Here is a 19029-nt window from a genome sequence, read left to right as displayed (position 1 = left end):
AACATTAATGAAATATCTACTATGTATCTTGTACTGGGCTGGGTCCAAACACTATCTGTGTCTAATTGACAAAGATGGAAAAAGGAGATGAGCCAGACATGGGCAATATCATCCCGTGATTTAAACAGGTTTACTGAAGATTTAGTAAAATGTAAACAAATCTTACTTCTGTTCCAGAAAAGAGACTAAAATTTAATTTTTATGCATTTTTTTAATTTTACCTTTACCCAGAAAAAGTATTGACATTGAGACTATTTAAAATAAAAGCTCTAATTTTTTTAAAGTGCCTTGAACAAACATCATTTTTAAAAAGTATTGCTTAAACTAGAAATATGAAAACATCTAATATAAATATTATACAAGTCCCATTGAGGAAGAGGAAGGCAGTGCTGGCTGAAAATGAAGGGACTTACATGAAGGCTGCTAATCTCATATCCTGTCAACGTGAGTTTATTTCACAATTCTTCTATGATAGGTGACAGGAATTCTTTCTCTCACTTCTTAGTTTTAACAGACAGCATGGGCAAGGGGGAAAGTTTGGGCTGATACCCACACTGGGCTTCCAGAACAGTTTTTCATTTCAGTCTTAGGCCTCACAGGTCATCACACAAGACTACCCTCTTTTCCCCTCTAATTACCCCTGCCCTTTGCTTTTCCAGCTCTCCCTTCTCCAGGGAAAGATGGTTTAGGGGCTGAGAAACTGCAAATCTGTGACTCAGAAACAGGAGTGTTGGGGCTTCCCTGGTGGCACAGTGGTTGAGAATCTGCCTGCCAACGCAGGGGACACAGATTCGAGCCCTGGTCTGGGAAGATCCCACGTGCCGTGGAGCAACTAGGCCCGTGAGCCACAACTACTGAGCCTGCGCGTCTGGAGCCTGTGCTCTGCAACAAGAGAGGCCATGACAGTGAGAGGCCCGCGCACTGCGATGAAGAGTGGCCCCCGCTCACTGCAACTAGAGAAAGCCCTCGCACAGAAACGAAGACCCAACACAGCCAAAAATAAATAAATTAATTAATTAATTTAAAAAAAAATAAGAAACAGGAGTGTTTAAGAGAGTCACTTATCAAGTTCTGCCAAAATCCTCAGCCCCTGGCAGCCCTTTTCACAGGCCAGTCCCCACTTAGGCTCAGTCCAGGTTTCTGGGATGAACTTTAAATACAGGCAGGAGAATTTGAAGAATTTTAGACCAATAAGCTGAGACTCCCTCTCTCCTGGATCCTCTACACAGTGTCCCAGCCACGTGCTGAGTGCGTGTCTGGAACTCCAGCAGCTGGCATTGCAATCTGCTTGCCAGGCTGGACTGCACTCATTCATAATAGGCTTCAAGCCTACTATGAGTCAGACTCAAATAGGAATTCTAATTCCTGTAATCAAGGTACTGAAATCTAGAATCACAAAGAAAAACAGCTGTGTAAACAAATAATAATATAACATCTATAAAGTTCTATACAACTATAAGCACCAGACTGGAAATATATATAAAGAACATAAAGGCAGGCTCAACAGGATCTGTCTGGAGGAGGAGAGGAAGGCTTCACAGAGGAGGTAACATGGAAGGAAAGGGAAGAGCACTGTGAACATAAAGTTAGTAGAAGACAGTATGCTTATGGAGTACATGGCATATCAAAGCCAGATTAAAGAGTGGCTGAGCTGGCAGCTGCCAGCAGCCAAGGGAAATTTGAATGGCCCTGGAACTGTAATAAAATGGAGACACCGTCTTTTCCAAGCTCTCACTTAGGAAAAATACTAGAAGAAGCTGATAAGCCAGAGTTGAATTGCCTGGAAAGACACAAGACGCAGTGGGGGCTGCCCCCAGCAGTCCTTGCCGTTCCTCTGTGATGGGCTCGCCTCCCCTCTGTGGAACTGAAAATAGTGTTCAAACCCAGTGTTTAGTGGGTGTGTGCATCCATCTGACCTTGTGGTCCGTAACAGAGCACTGAGCAATGACGCTGACACAGCAGTAACAATTCCAGGTCCTGGCCTCCAGCACTTCACATGTACTGGCTCATCCAATCCTCATAACCTCACTATGGGCTGGATGCTATTGTCAGGTCCACACTTCGGATGAAGGGGAGGAAGCACACAGTGGTTACAGAACTTTGCAAAACTCACACAGCAAGGACAGAACCAGAATTTGAAGCAAAGTGGCTGCCTCCAGAGTCTCCACACTAAACCATCACACTATTCTGACATTTTGAGTCTTTTCCTTTATCCTCTGGGCGGTGGAGACCCGGCAAGGTTAGGGTTTTTCAGCAATAGAGCAATAATTTGTGTATGAAGATCACTCTGGAGGAATCTGAGAAGACTGAATGGAGCTGGGAGAGGCTGAACCCCAAACAGGAATGGGGGCTCCCTTCCTCGTCAGAGCAAACCACAGGGCCTGAGTTGGCAGAGGAAGGAGAGGCTGAAAGGTGTCAGGAGGCCAAATCGCCAAGGTCTGGTTACATGTGTGGTGAGTGGTGACAGAGACGGAAAAATCAAGGCTTTGACGATCAAGTAAAGGAGAGAATAGTGTTTTCTTAGGGAATGATTTATTTCTGGTCATGCTGAGCTTGAGGCCCCAGGTGTCACCAGATAAAGGGACTCAGTGAGCAGGCAAAAGAGATCTGGGAGAATTTGTATAATGGACAACACTGAAGGTCCAGGAAAGGATGGAAACCCAAGGAGAGACAGGAGGGTAGCAGATGGGACCCTGAAGGCCAGCATTTAGGCCAAGGCAGAAGGAGCAGGGAAAGAAACTGAGGAGTGGTTTGAAAGGTACTAGAAGAGGTAGGAGGAAGTGCAGTTGTGCAAGGCAGAAGAGGAGAAAGTTCTGGAAAATAAGAAAAAGTTCAACAAGGTGGAATGCTGTAGGAGTTGCTAATCAGATGTGCTGATAAAGGGCCTCTAAAGAGGCCAAAAAGACTTTCTAGACAACTGGGTTCTCCCTCCTACCCCTGTCCCTGCCTCCCACTCCCTAAACCCCTGACCACTTCTAGGGGCAGGACTAGTTTCCAGGCCCCAGGCATCCCAGCCTTGACTTTCACAGCCATAGTGAACTATCCCATACAAGCTTTCACAACACTCCTGTGTCCTTCATTGTGATGAAGATAATAGACATCTTTCCTTAGGCTGGAGGACAGAACCCAGGAAAACCATACATGTTCTTTACCTTTGTGTTTTGATCCACAATTTTCTTCAGATTTTTCAACAGATGATTATTTGGACCACCTTCTTTCTCATTAACATAAACTATTCTGTCCAGGTCAGGAAAGTTCCGGTTCAGATCTATTCCCTGGGCATTGCTTCGACCCACGAACCAGTCCTTCAGCTCACCAGGCTGAAAAAAAAAAAATCAGAGGAAAATCATCAGTTATTTATTATTATTGTTACCATCTATTTAAGGTCTTCATTAATGGTTTTTAAAATAATTTATTAAGATTATTCATTTCAACAATATCCTCCTACAATGGCATTTTCACTATCTTACTGATATACACATGAAAGTATCAGGTTTAAAGTATATATTATGGATATTTTGAAAATATTCTCAATGAACGATATTTTACATGTCAATAATAATTTTATTTAAAAGATATTCAACATCAAACTGCAAAAAAAGTCCATGTGTGTTAGTAGTAGATGGCATGCCATCTCACAGCATGCCACTCTGTACTTGGTTTAAGTAAAATACTCACTGCCTCTGAAAACCACAGCAACTACTTCTAAATATTCAAAAGAATAAATTACTAGAGAAGGTTAGATGCTTAAAATGAGTTTAACATGAATTGTTTACATATTAATAATATACCTCTCTCTTACCGTCTTCATGAAAATATATGAGCTCTAGAACTTTTGTTTCAACTTTGTAAGTTGAAAATTTTTTGTTCAATTTGAAACCTTTCATTTCACTAATGATATAATCTGGAAATTTAATAAATTTCCAGAATATTCAGTTATATTCCATAATGTAGATTTTCTTGTTTTACTGTTAAATTTTACTAGATCTCTAATATAGAGATAATGCCCATATTCTTAAAGTCATGTAAACTCAGATACCTTAGACTGTGAGGAATCAAAACCTGTAAGACAGAACATAGCAATGACAGTTTTTTGTCTATCCTGTCTTACAGTTCTGAATATCACCTTAAAATAGTCAATAATTTAATTCTCTATGTTACTAGAATTTTTCTCTCATAACTTTAGAAATTATATCAATATTATACTTACACAAATTCACTGTCTGGTCACTTGATCTTTTATTTTTAAGGTACAAAACAACTTCTTAACTATAGATTAACATACTAAATATATGCTTTAATATGTTCCCGTAAAATAAGAAAAATTATTTCAAACTGTAGAAAATAAAATGTCCTCCATCCCTGTCTAAACAAAAAGGGAGCACACTTAACTGTGAAAACATAATTACTTCCCAGCTTCTCTAACAGTTAAAATGTATTAAATTAATTTTGATTTGTAGATAGGAGGGTTTTGTTTTGATTTGTTTGTTTGTTTTTACTTTACACATCACATATAGATAAGGATTATACATCAGTGAAACATTGGCCAAAAATCCTCATTCCTTGATTTCAGTAGAGGGCGCTATGATATCGCCTCATTCAGAGACAGCAATGGCCTCACTCTTCAATACATGGCAGTAGATAGTTTTCAAACTTCTAGATTTTTAGGAAGAAGTTTACCTAGTCACACACATGAATGAATAAATATGATTCATTTAACAACTAAAACAAAACATTAATTTAATATTGACTAACAAAATCTCTCATTCACGATCTCTGCTGAAGAAACCCTCGCCCACCATCCCTTACCTTCTGCACTTTTTCCTTACCAGCAAATTAAACACCGTATCACTTATACCCGCCCCTGCACTATCTGTAAGCTTCATGTGAGCATATATTCCTTATATGTGAGCATATATGTACAAACCATTAAAAAAAAGCAAGCATGCCCTGTTGTGAGCTGGCCCACACCCACCTGAGATGCTGCCTTCTCAAAGCCATCAGGGTTGAGGGAGGGCATGATGTGGATCCGGGTGTTGTGGATCAGCTGGACGATTGTCTCATTCCCCTTTTGGTATTCATTGCACAGGTATTGGGCCAGGAAAACCAGCAGTTCCCGTCCAACAGCCTCATTGCCATGCATATTCCCAATGTATTTAAATTCAGGCTCACCTAAAAGCGCAAAAATAGATAGTATGGAGACTTTTTCTATCGCACCAAAGAGAAGGCAAATGACATAGTGTAAAAAGTATTGTATAGTTACCAATTTATTACACACAGCTGATAACTTCTTTGCCCTCCACAGCTGATGCCTAAGAAATCTGCGCTAAAAATAAAATACTCCAAATGCCCCTCTGTCCTTCTAGTTCTCTCTCCCCAGCTTCCCACTTGTTATGCAGTGAATTATGCCCCCCAAAATCATAGGTTGAAGCCCTAAGTACCAATGTGACTGTATTTGGAGATAAGACCTTTAAGGAGGTAATTAAGGTTAAATGAGGTCATAATCCAAAAGGATTGTTGTCCTTATAAGAAGAGGAAGAGACACCAAGGATTCTGTCTCTCTCTCCACATGCATGAATAAAAGGCCATATGAGGACGCCTCAGGCAGGCAGCTGCCTGCAAGTCAGGAAGAGAGGCCTCATCAGAAACTAACACTGCAGGTGCCTTGACCTTGGACTTCCATCTTCCAGAACTGTGAGAAAATAAGTGTCTGTTGTGGTATTTTGTTATGGCAGCCCGAGCAGACAAATATACACCCCCCCCATAACTAATAATAGTACATCGTGTGCATCCTACCATTAAACAGTGAACTTTCATGTTTTCTTATTTAGTCCCCACCAAACAGCTAAAAATAGGTATTATTACCCATCTGTATTTTAAGGTGAGCAAACTAAATTTCAGACTGCTTGAGAGGCCTGACTTCAGTTACACAGCCAATGAACCCAGGATTCAAACGCTGGTCTTCTCATTTAGTTAAAAATCTACTTTTTTTTCATTCTTTTTTAAACCATAGTGACTAAAAGCATTAACTTCTAGAGCCAGACTGGGTAGTTTCAAATCCTGGCACCAATTCTTACTGGCTGGCCTCAAGTAGTTACTTCAGTTTTCTGTGGCTCTGTTTCCCCATTTATAAATGAGATCCTAGATTCTACCTCATAAGTTTATTATAAAGTTAAATAATGAGTGTCAGTGCTTAGAACAGTGCCTGGCAAAAAACAGTGCTATGTGTTTGCTATTTTTTTTAATATTATTATTATTACATCACATTGTCTTGTCATTGTAAGGTGCTTTACCATACATAATCTAGTTTTCTCTTTATAACAGCCCACTAAAATACAGGAGACAGATAGTTTTATTATCATTATTGTAGAAATGCAGCCAAAGAGGATAAATTTTGCTGAAGGCCCCAGAATTCAAACATAAATCATGCTGCCTATCCCATTGCATTTTAGGAGGAGTAATAAAATTGCAGAGCATGGCAGCAAAATAATCTTTTTTTTAATTTACAGAGATGTTTAATTAGCTTTATTTACAGAGCAGAGATTATTTTGTCTCCAATGGTGCCTAGATAACATCATTAGGCAAGAATGCCAGTTTAAAAGAAATCTATGCAGAATCCTAAAAATAGCAGATGTTGACGCTCCTCAAGAAGGGTCAAGCTTGACTATATCAGCAGCTCTATGTCTCAGTTACTCAGAAGCAATTCTGTTGCAGTCTCTACATCCCAAGATTTTGAAGACAAGGCCACTATTACTGCATTCCTATCAAAGCCCATAGCACATAGGTTTTCTATTTTTTTGGTGTACTCTGGACTAGACACGGGTGCTCCAGCATACACATGTGCCCCAAGTCAAGCTGTCTGTTTGAACATTTCGGGATTTTGTTTGTACTGATTTGCTACTACTGCATCTTGCAGATCTTCTGGTTCTGCAGCTGCCAGTAGTGCTTCTAATGACAATAATACCGTGCGGAGAGTCATTGCTGCTGCCCATTGATCTTTCAGGATATCCAAACAAATAGCCCCTGTGATGGAACTAATATTAGGATGCCATATTTTAGTGATAAACCGGACCTTAGGGGGATTAAATAGATATGTTTCTGGTATTTTAATCTCTAGTTGATATCTTCCTCCTTCATATGGTGTGTCTGGAGGTCCTGCTATTTCTCCTCTTAATTCTGTAAAATTCTCATCTACAAGATCTACTTTAGTTTGATTTTTGCTCGTCTCCTCGCTCTTCAGCACCTCCTTGAACTCCGGCTTGATTCGCTGCACCGCGATGTTGGCCATGTCTCCGCCCGCAGCTGATTCGTGCCCACCTCCTCCGCCACCACTACGACCGCCGCCATCTCTTCCTCCACCGCCTCCTCCCTCGGCGATTCACACCCGAGCGCACGAACGCTGCCAATACCACCCCTGCCGCCGCGCTCTCCTGAGTGTGCAATCACCTCCGCACCCGGCCCCCAAAATCCAAAATAATCTTAATTAATCCTATTGTTCTGCTCCTTTCTGCTTCATCCATCCAAAAGACCCAATTTCTGCAGTGAACAAGATCCTCCCATTTACAAAATCACTAGGACTGCCCACCCCTGGTTAAAAAAAAGAAGTTGGAATTATCCTTCTCTTAGAAATATGTTACCTAAATATTCTTTGCATGAGATTTCTGGGTGTGTGATTTGAGTGACCGCCAGCTGCAGAAACCATGTCCTGTGTGACCTCTCAGCCTGAGCTGAAGCTAATCTTAATCTAAGGATCAGGTGGGAGCAGGGTCAGGGCTGTATTTATATGTCCCTCATTTTTCACTTAGAGGGAAAGAAAGCCTCACTTAAACCACCTCCAGAGACACGCGCCAAAGGTATGCATGTGGGAAGAGATGTTTTCTTTGCTTCTGATTTCAAGTCATAATAATCTTCCTCCTTTCTGTCAAACTCACCCCTTCAGTGTGTGTGTTAGTGGGATTGAGGCACAGGGGACACTGCACCAGTCCACTATGGAAGAAAGCAAGAGACCAGGAAGCCAGTGGGGTCTCAGAAGCCTGCCTCCCAAAGTTATTAGAGAAGATTGCAGTGTTGGAGGCTTTCTGGTCCTGCTGCTTTACCCCAACACAACTTTGGAGCTTTCGTCACTCAAAAGAGCTTGGCCCACAACTCATAATGAATACGTGAGCACATTGAAATTTCCTATTATTCCTCTGGATTGAAAAACTAAAATTCTTTAATCACTTGAAGGAGGAATAGCAAACTCATAGTCACGCAGCTAAACTTAGCATCCCAGTGTTTTGTTTGGCTATCAGAGACTATCTTGTGTTTGAATTTGAATGCTTGGGATAGAGCGTGCTTTTTCCAGTCTGCCACAGGCCGAACCACTCCATATCACTGCTTTATTTATTTATGTTTCCAGAGTCAGAAAATTTCCAATGTGGTTTTGCTTCCTGCTCTGTAGGAAGTCTCAGGAACCAATCTCCCCAATATGTCTATTATATTTGTAAGGAGGTAGTAATGACACTAGCAATGCTTTAGGTTGACATAAAGATAGACTCTAAAGGTCATTTTATAGAAGATATTAATGTGTGGAAATAAAGTACAAGGCATATATGAGTTAGCAAAAGAAAAGGAAAGTGTATTTTTATACACTTCCTCTGTCTTAAGGAACAAATTAGATCGCTAGATAATACTGTCACCAGAATACAGAAGGGCTGTGATCTTTTAAGGTGACTGACACGTCTTGTGAGTTGGGGAAGAGCCACAGTTTAAATACAGCCTTTGTTGAATGTATGCAAAGCCCAGTGTCAGACACTACAGGGACCCCGAAAGCAAGTAAAGCAGCATTCCTGAACTCAGGGAACACGGGGTCTGGAGGAGGGCGCTGACATGCGAACAGTGTTTATGAGGGAGGCAACCATGCAGGAACTTTGGATCCACAACCAACCAGCTTCAAGGCTCCAAAATGAAATGTTACCACCACCTCTCTGGCCTCTCTCTGGCCCTTTATCCTCCCAAAGCCAGAGCTATCTTTTCAAAAGATAGTTCCCTCTACCTGAAAATCCATCAGTTAACTTCCCACTGGCCTTCACCATAAACACCAAAGTTCTCCATAGTGTTAGAGCAGGCAGGTAACTAGGTGTGAGCAGAGAAAGCGGGGCAGGGGCCAGGTGGCAGGAAACCACGCCTCTTGTAAACAGTGCGGGTTCACGGGCAGATAAAGAAAAGCAGGAACTTCCAGACTGAAAGGAAACCACACATTCTGGGGTTATAAGTGTCCTGGAAACAGACAAAGAAAGGTGGGAAAAGGCAGGAATCTCCAGTGTCTGAATGTAACCTGTTGCTCATTATGCTCTCATTACAATAAAATTAGCCTTGCAGATAAGAAATTCCCATCACGCACCAAAGCTATGACACTTCCAATCAAAGCTAAATAAGGACAGAAATCCCTCCTCCCCTTGGGAAGGTGGAGCTGGGATGAAAATCAGGGAAGATGACCCCCAAACCTCTCCTTCTCCAGTGAAATTCCACCCCTTCATTTGTATGGCCCTCATAACTGGCTTGCCAAAGAAACCCAGGGCAGCTCCTTACCTGTCTGCCCACTCTCCCTCTGAGAGCGTATTCTTGCTTATATAAATTCTCACTTTACTTTCTTAACCTCCCTGTCTCCTTTCTGAATTCTTTCTGTGAGGAGACAAGAACCTTACTTTCACAAGAACAATAGGATCTCTAACCCCCAAGGGGCCTGGCCTGAGGACCTCTCATCTCCTGAGGCACCATCTCCTCTCCAGTCTTCCAGCCACACCTCCTTCAGCACAGGGCTCTTCTGTGATGCTGTCTACTCCTCACATATATTTTGCCCTCTCATCCCTCTGATCACGGATAACTATGGTTTCCTTAGAGTATCTTTCATCCAAGTCCAGTTCCTCTGTTATTTTTAATACCTCAGTTGGAAAATGTACATTAATCAGTGTGATTATGTGCTTAATCCCCATCCCACACTGTATGTAGTGGGATGGTGTCTATGTCAGCTCATGTGTGTATCACCTGTGCCTGGCATCTATGCAGTGAGAGCACAGATACATCAGTTAAATAAATTCATGACTAAATGAATAGAGGAATGGTCTTTTCCTAAATCCCATGCTCCCAGCAGCATAGCTGAGAGTAGAGCTTCCCCTTGAGATGTTCCTTTCTGGAACAGTGAAGGGAATAACTGAATAACTGAAGGGGGCCTGAGGCAGTGTCAGGGAGGCTGCGCCCCGAGTCCTCAGTGCTTGTTGCCCCATCCTGCATTCTCAGACAGGAATGGAAATTCTTTGGGGAGGAAGGCAGCAGTGTTGTGGATAGCTGATTTCCCAAAAAGATTAATCTCCATGGTCACAGAGAACCATAAAGCTCTCCAGGCATACACTTCCCTAAGGCTATTTTTGTTGTAAGGTCTAAACAAAGGGTTCTGAAAAGACTTTGCCTTCATAATGTTTAATCCAGAAATAGAGATAAAATGGAAGATTTTGGAATAAGCCTCTCGCTGTCAATTTACTTTCAATTTGTTTAACAAAGGGGTGACAGCTTTTCCTCAGCACTTAATTTTCTTTTCTGTGGCTATAAAGATGGAGTTTACAACAGGATGACATATGCATTCCTGTTTATAGTGTCTGCGTGGACCAGATGCCAGGTTTAACCAAGATGTCATTCCTTGTGTTTATAACTGGTGACGCACATGTACCCAGGCACTGGCTCATCTCTCTCCTGGCAACGGGAGGAAAAGGCAGCAGGCACTCTTCCTAGTACACTGGGGGACAGTTGTTTTTACCTTCATCTTACTTTCCTCACTATCTTTTTACGAAGTAGTTACCCTGTTCCTGAGGAATCACACTTGCACAGCCTGCATCACATTGGCTCAGGAAGTACAGTTTCCCTGTTGCACCAATTTTTCCACAGTTTTGTGTAACTATCAGTTTTCCAGTCACTTCACATGGCACACAGTCATCAGTCAAGCTAGCATTAAAAGACAATCAACTCACCAACCACATTCAGCCTGGCTGGGCTGCGTTTCTATCTTCCTCATCTGTGCCATAGAACAATCAATGTACCTGAGTGGATCTGTATTTTCTTCATCATAACAAGATAAGAATAACTTATAAGACTTTTTAAACATAAGATCCAAACTTTTATTGAAGTCAGAAATAATAAATCCCCACCTGGAGCAAGCAAATAATTTTAAATTCCATACTTGTTGTAACTCTTAACTTGCCCGTTGTGTATTGATGTAATTTGAAATAACTAAATCAGTAAGGAGGGAGATGGGGAGGGGAAGAAGGGAGGGAGGGAGGGAGGGAGGGAGGAAGGAAGGAAGGAAGGAAAGAAGGGAGGGAGGGAGGGAGGGAGGGAGGGAGGGAGGAATTAATTTCTATTGCTTTAAAAATAAAACATAAGTATTTTACACCCCAGAACCCCACACCCTTAGGCTCAGCATTTGAGGCAAGTCTGCAGCTGACAGCAGACTGGCAAAGCCCCCAAATGGGAGAATTAACGGTCTCAAAGTGACCAGAGACTCTGAAGCAGAATCCATACTCAATAGGCTGATCCTGAAAAAAATGATCAAATAAAGGGGCAAAAGTAAAAAAATAATACTGTCTGCCTTTCCCACAAAAAGCAAAATTTACTTTCACCTCCTTATTTGACCCAATTAGTCTCTCTAATATTTTCTCCTTCTCGAAATAGCTAACAGACAGGCTGACTATTGGGTAGAGTAATTGATCAGATAAATTTAAGGTCCCTTTCACATCTCAATTATTCAATGACCTTATATGGGAAGAAAACTGCAGAGGGAAAATATCTAATAATGAGATAAATGTGAAAGTGGGTGGTAAATTGTGAAGTTCTATCTAAGAGGTATAGCATCATTATTTAGAAAATATAAGTAGATTAAGGGTATTTTAAGAAAGAACTTGATCATAGTAACAGAACCCTTCATCTTTCATCCTGTAAATAGAGATGAAACTCACACTGAGATGAATCCTCCAACATCAAATTATTGCCAAAATATAAGTTCACTAACTCATTCGAAGTGTATATACTTAACTCACTGATTACATAATTCTTAGAGCTAGGGACAATTTCAAAATATATGTTCCCGGCACATGTAATATACTAAACACATTGCTGAACAACTATAGCATCTAAAAACAAAACCCCATTTCTCAAAGATATCATGGTAAAATGCTCTCATAACCAATGATTTTGAGAAACTGATAAGCAGTTACGCAAGCAGCACAATCACTGAACTGACTTGATTCACAAAACACTGGGCAAGCAAGTCAAACACACCTTTGGAACAGATGGACCTTTTAATCGATGACGTTCCTCCCTCAGTTGTGAAACTGGGGTTAAGACATTAGTGCTGGTAATGGTTTCCACTTGTTTGACATTCTAACATATTATAGCCTGTAAATCATTCTTGCAGAATGAACCCTGCAAGTTTCCTAGAACTCGTGGACAAATACGTCATAAATTGGTTCCTGTTTTAGCACATCTTAGCAACCTAAAATGCTGAGCAAATTCCTAAAAGAAATGCAGATCTTCAGGGTCCAAAGAAACAATGGAAGAGGATGGGTACACTCATAAAAAATGATTCCTCTTCTACAGAAGAGATGAGGAACAAATAAAGAAGGAAGGGAGAAAGAGAAACCAAGGAAAGGCAAAAGTATAAAAAACAGCTGCAGAAGAAATTACAGAATTAGAAGATATTATCTCCCCTCACTCCCTCCTTCAGAGTAATATTTTTAAATAATTAAATTAAATGACATCTTGAAAGGGAAACCTGATTTTTAATGGGCAGTCAATATAGAATACATTACAGAATTATTCTGTAGAGGTGCATTACAGAATTGTTTTTGAAAATATTATGTATTAGCCATTACACATAATTTTAAAGTTTTCTTACATATAACATCCAGAATGTTTCTAGTAATATTCTACTTGAAGAGGGTAAACAAAAGACCAGAAGATATTTCTAGCCATACAAGTCCATAAAACAATGTAAGAGTTCTAATATTAATGAATACATTCAATTTTTTTTAATTAAAATGTTTGTTTTCACATGAGTATGTCAGATACAGTGAGAAGCTGGTAAATGTTTAACAACCAGCTCTGATCTGTAGCATATGCCAATTTCCATGGTGTAAATACTCCTACCATGGCCAATTTGAAGCTATCTATATGAGGTCAATTAGCTCACAAATTTACTGAATAGTAAAAATAGGTCTCCTAAGCCAGTACAAGCCTACTCTAGCACACCACTGGACAGCAATTATTTGGGATGTATGGCTCCCAGTTTCCTCATAAGTTCTCCAGAAGGGGAATCTGAAGTCTAGGATATTTGAAGACTTTTCAAACACATGATAAGAAATATAATCAGATTAGTCTCTACTCTACTGTCTTTCTTTATGTTTAATTTTATACAGGAAGAATTAAAAGAGGTTTGTTTGGGTTTTTTCTTGTATTGATATAGAGCTGTTTTCCTAAGCACTGCACCATCATCCATTCATTCTAGGAGGAAGGGAAGATAGAGAGAAGTGGGGAATTTTTTTGGTTGAGTTAATTATCCCAGAAGGGACTAATGCACTGGATTATATCACCCTTTGCTCTAAATCTGCCCATAATAAATCAATGAAAAAAATTTAACCTAGTCAATAGTTTTTCTAAAATATTTATCAGCAGTTTCACATATTCAAAGTTCTTCCTACAGTCTTGACCTATAAGGCTATCTTTACAGTGGAAAAGGCAATATAATTTCTGTGCCCACTCACAGAAATCAGTTATTTAAAATTAGTAACATGGGGGTTCCCTTGTGGCACAGTTGTGGCAAATTCAGGGGACATGAGTTTGAGCCCTGGTCGGGGAAGATCCCACATGCCGCAGAGCAGCTAAGCTCATGCACCACAACTACTGAGCCCACGAGCCACAACTGCTGAGCCCATGTGCCACAACTACTGCAGCCCACGCGCCTAGAGCCCATGCTCCACAACAAGACAAGCCACTGCAGTGAGAAGCCCGCGCACCACAACAAAGAGTAGCCCCCGCTCGCCACAACTAGAGAAAGCCCGCGCACAGCAACGAAGACCCAATGCAGCCAAAAATAATAAATAAAATAACTTTTAAAAAATTTTTTAAATTAAAATTAGTAACATGAAACACTTTATAATTACTGAGGAGAGACTGCCTACAAAAGCCTTTAGATTCAGAAAAATCTTTAAGAGCATCTTGAAGTGAACACAGAGAACTTTTAATACAGAAATGAGATATGGCAGAGATTATTTTAATGATGTAGTTTCATGATAGATTATCTTTCTGTAATACTAATCACAGAATTGCTTTAAAGCACTGCAACAGTTATGGATCTCCCCAAATGCTTGGCAGGATGCCTTTGTACACTCATTTACTAAAGGTGGCTTTTGGACCTTAAAGCATCCTTCAGAAATATTAATTTCTAGTTATTTTAGATAACTCTCTTAAAAGATTCTGCTGTCTTTCACCAGTATTCTTATCAAATAAAATAAAATGTAAAGTTAAATTTATCTAAGAGGCCAGGAACAGAATTAAATGAACTGGCACTAGAAGAGAGGAAACAGGAAAGGACCCAGTTTCAGACAAGTGATTATGATTCAGGTCTTTGCCAACTCTCTCACTAACGTATTTGGTTGTGACTGGTATGTTTATTCTGGAAAACAATGCTTATGAGGAACTCTTTTTGTAGCTTGAGAAATTTAGATGCAGCGTCAAGTTTCTGAAGGTTGAAGTTTAAGTTTCCTAAGGTTGTTATGTGGGGAAGGATTTGACTCTGCAAAAGTCCAAGGACAAAACTAGAATCGAAACTAGAAGGTTCAGAGAGAGAGCATTTTATACAGCTGAAGAACAAACCTTCTTTCAGCTAGAGCAATCGGAAGACAGAATGGTTGCAATGAAGTCATTAATTCCCCTGGAAGGCACAAAGCTATCTCAGAGATACGGTATAGAGGTTGGACTGGATGGTCTCTTAAAACATCCTATGATTCCACTGAAACAGGACCTTTGACAAACTATTGGTACTCAAGCTTCTAAACTTGTCCTGTACAAATCATAGCCCTCAATACATGATAGTTGACAATTTTGATAGTTCTCTGAAACAGAGAAAATGGTGGATCATCATAGTGAACTAAGACATGATTATGAAATGTAATGGAAAAGCACGAGTCCATTTCTACCAATCATCTCTCTTTATGCCCATGAATAAAGAGCTCATCTTACTTCAAAGATGAATATTTGAGAGGAAGAGTAAAGTGAAGTCATCAGAACCTGTATGGGTGGAATATGACAAGCATTTCTAGCAGACAAGGATGAATGAAGAAGAAAAACTTCAATTTGCTAATAAGCAGATAAAGTAGTAGCACAAGTAACTACCTAAAGCAAAATCAGCAATGTAAAAGCTTAGCTGAACAATATCTCCCCAGAAACTCCTTGGAACTTTCTTTTTACCTCTCTCAGGAATAACTGAAAAGTCAAATTTATTTGTCAAAACATCTTCAAGATGTTATTTTTTGCAATATCATAACTAAAGACTTGCAGTGCTAAATATATACCAGTCTCAGCAGAAGTGGGCAACATAGTGGAATCTTCAAAGATGAGTAAAGGGCCAAATGGAGTCTGGTCTCTGTGCTGCCTCAATACCTAGCTGGTGATGACTCACCTGTGGGAGGACTGAGTCTACTCCAGGTCTCCCTCCAAGAGATTACTCCATACCAGGGCATGCATGAAGTATCCTCTTTTTTCAAAGATTTTAAAGAAAAGTGTGCTGACTTAACAGCTCTGTAGGTCAGAATCATTTGTGGACTTCCTACACATACAGATTTCTGAGCTCCGTTACCAAAGATCATACTTCAAAAGGTCTGAGAAGGGGCCTGAACACATGTATTTTTTAAAGGATCTAGAGGTGATTCTGATGCCCTTCCAGGATTGAGAAGGAGTGGTTAAGGAGGTAGGTGCAGGGAAAGTCTAAAGGTAGAGAGGAGGTCGATAATGCCAGCAGATAGGTGGGAATTCCAACAGCCAATTCCATCAGGATACAGCCTGAGTAGGGTGATCATTCTTAACAATTTGCGGGTCGTGGACTTTTTTTGAGAAGTTGATTTAAACAAAACTATGAATTCTCTTCCCTCACATTTGCAAGGAAAAAAAATCCACAAAATTATGCGAAGATCTTACAAACTTAAGGAATATTATACTAAACAGTTATGTGTCAAGAAAGAGGGGAAATCATAGCCACCATAAATATCAATCTCTTACACAGGTTTCTTTTCTGTTCCAGACAAATAGGAGACTATTGCATGCACTTCCTTCCTGCACGTGGAACATGGCAGCACAGCAGCAACTTGGCACTGTTTTAAAACGTTGGGAAGGTGCAGAGCATGGACTTTGGTGAGACCAACTTGGGTTTGAATTTCAGCTCTAACATATCTAAACTTCTGCAAGCAACCCCTTCCCTGAGCCCTAGTATTCTTTTCTATAAATTGGCTTACTAAAACCTCTTTTGTCGAGTTGTTGAGGATTAAATGAGAAAATATAGACAAGACATTCTGCACCATGCCCAACAAATAGTAGGTAACCAATAAATGGAAATAATATTGCCCATGACCCACGCTGTTATAATATGAACAATCTTCTCTACTCAAGGCATATAGAAGCTAGAAGCTTCCAACAGGAATATGAGGTGCGTTGGGATCTTTCAAAGAGCTATGGAATGTAAATGTTTTTGGAAAACTAACCAGTCCTTCCAGGAGTGTAGATAATAATTTCAGCCTAGTGTCAACCTATCCCATATGGCAGGCTCCTCGAGCTTGGACGTGCATGTGAATCATGTGGATATCCTGTTAAAATGCAGATTCCGATTCAGTAGGTCTGCAGCGGGACCTGAGAGGCTGAAGCTCTAATAATCTCCTCAGAGATACTGCTGCTCGTCTATGGACCACTCTTTCAGTGTAGAAAGACTATTTGAAACCTCTAAAATCAAGAGTAGTGGAGAGAAAGAGCAAGAGAGACTGACTTTTAAATAACAAAAAAACCCTTTAGAAACTTGAGTGCTTCTTCTTATTGTTGGGTTACTCCAAGCAACCTGAGTCCCTACCTCCCCAAAGGGACACAGCATAATTCTGGAGGCCATGACATGGCCTTAGGTCTAAGATTCACAATAAATGCTAAACTGCATGACCAAAAAAGTATCTGCTGGTGTACACTGAACCCAATGTTAGATGTGGGAAGATGGTAGACTATTACAGGGCTTACTGAAATAACCCTATAATGCTCTGGAACTATTCAGATCATAGGAAAGTATACTGCTCTTCTCGATTTTAATATCAATGTTTACACTTTAAATATACATTAAATAATTATACACAGGGTTAAATTTTTATTATAGTTATGAATAAATTGAGTAATTAGAGTCATATAGGATTATGTACTATCATATTTTTATTTTGTTTATAGTTCTCTCACTAAAGTACTTTCAAGATTTTCACTGATTGAAACTATTCTATTTTTACCTCCCACTCCATCTCACCCATTTTCTGCTACCCTTTTTATTTCTTCGGAGACTAAGATAAAACCTATAGAGAATTTGTGGGGGTTTTTCTACAATGAAGACAAGAGGTAAAATAAGGGACAAAATCTCATACGAGGTCAAGTAGACAACTAAACAGATACACGTGGCCCCCAAAAGACTAGAGATTTCCGATCTTATAATATTTTATATTACTTTGTATCGATATTAGTATTTTAACTTTTCCTTCCCTTAGGGATTCTTTTATGTTAATTTAAATAAATGTTCTACAAGCATTCAAAAGTAAAAATAATATTGAAATGTTCTGCTAAATAAAATATAAGCCACATGGCTTCAATGAAGAAATAAAGACAATGAAGAAATAATGTCCTAAATATTAACTAATCATCTTTAATTTCATGTGATCACAAATAAACCATATCTAGAATCCCAAAATGTCAACAAAAAGTTTTATATTGAACCTTATTATTGTTTTTGCTATCATTGTTTTTATTCACAATTCTTTTAAAGCTATTTAAGATTTTGTATTTGGATGGTTTGAGATATCTTGTCAAAAACAGTCTTACTGAAACATTTCTTGGTGAACAAAATAAAGTTGTCTGCTTTCAAGTTTAATGATACAAATCATCATGTGTATCAAAATTTTCCATTTAAAAAGATTTTCTAATTGCTTAACAGCTCAGAAAAAGAAAAATAACTGTATCCCAAGCCCAAAAAGAGAAAGAATTTCTTTTCTGGGAACATAATTAAATAACAACAACAAAAAAAAAACAGAAAAATTGCACATGAAATTGCATGAAATCAAAACAAACAAAAATGTATACAGTTCTATCTACGCAGATAGATAAGTATATTTCAATAGCTTCTTCCAAAAAGGTTATAGCAATTCACACGCCCATAAGCAATGTAAGACAGTATCTGTTTACCCATACCATGGCCAGCAATGGAGCTTATTGTCTGTTTTTAATTTTAATAATAATTTCAATTTCATTTTAACTTGTATTTCTTTTATTAAAGAAGTTGAACCTTTTTCCTATATTTCATTCATTTGTATTGGCCATCTGCATTCCATCATATGTATCTTGCTTAATTGCAAGCTTTGCCTATTTTCTATCACGTTTCTGTTTCTCTTATTTTTTATAGAAGCTCATAGTACATTAAGTACAAGTTTCTAGTTTATCATGCAGTCTTGTAAATATTTTCAGTCTATAATTTTAATTTTTTACTTTTTGTCATATATTTTCCCACATAAAAATTCCTAATTTTGCTAGTCAAAAACTATCCAACTCTTTTCTTAAATGGCATCTAGATTTTTCTTCTTTTAAGAAAAATTAAACAAATGTAATCCTAAATTTTCTTCTATTACTGTATCATTTTAATTTTTGCATTTAGATCTTTATTCCACTTCCATATATGAATATGATGTGAGGTAGTGTTTATCTTATTCCAGATGGAGG

General features: G+C 39.2%; 1 protein-coding gene and 1 pseudogene across 1 annotated transcript in view; both read right to left on the bottom strand.

Annotated features, from left to right (window-relative positions):
• The window catches only part of CPE (carboxypeptidase E), a 108811-nt gene that overhangs the window by 24587 nt on the left and 65195 nt on the right, over window positions 1–19029 (bottom strand). Inside the window, exons 2-3 of the mRNA XM_030847008.2 lie at window positions 4976–5172; window positions 3153–3320 (exon numbers count right to left, since the gene is read on the bottom strand). Coding sequence (XP_030702868.1) covers window positions 3153–3320; window positions 4976–5172 — 365 coding nt within the window. The remainder of the gene's footprint in view (window positions 1–3152; window positions 3321–4975; window positions 5173–19029) is intronic.
• On the bottom strand, window positions 6401–7340 carry LOC115847313 (ubiquitin-conjugating enzyme E2 K pseudogene; annotated as a pseudogene).

This window comes from Globicephala melas, chromosome 5 (genome assembly GCF_963455315.2).
Source record: "Globicephala melas chromosome 5, mGloMel1.2, whole genome shotgun sequence".
Classification (NCBI taxonomy): domain Eukaryota; kingdom Metazoa; phylum Chordata; class Mammalia; order Artiodactyla; family Delphinidae; genus Globicephala; species Globicephala melas.
The sequence above is the reverse complement of the archived record's forward strand: the minus strand, read 5'-3'. Positions and strand labels throughout refer to the sequence as shown.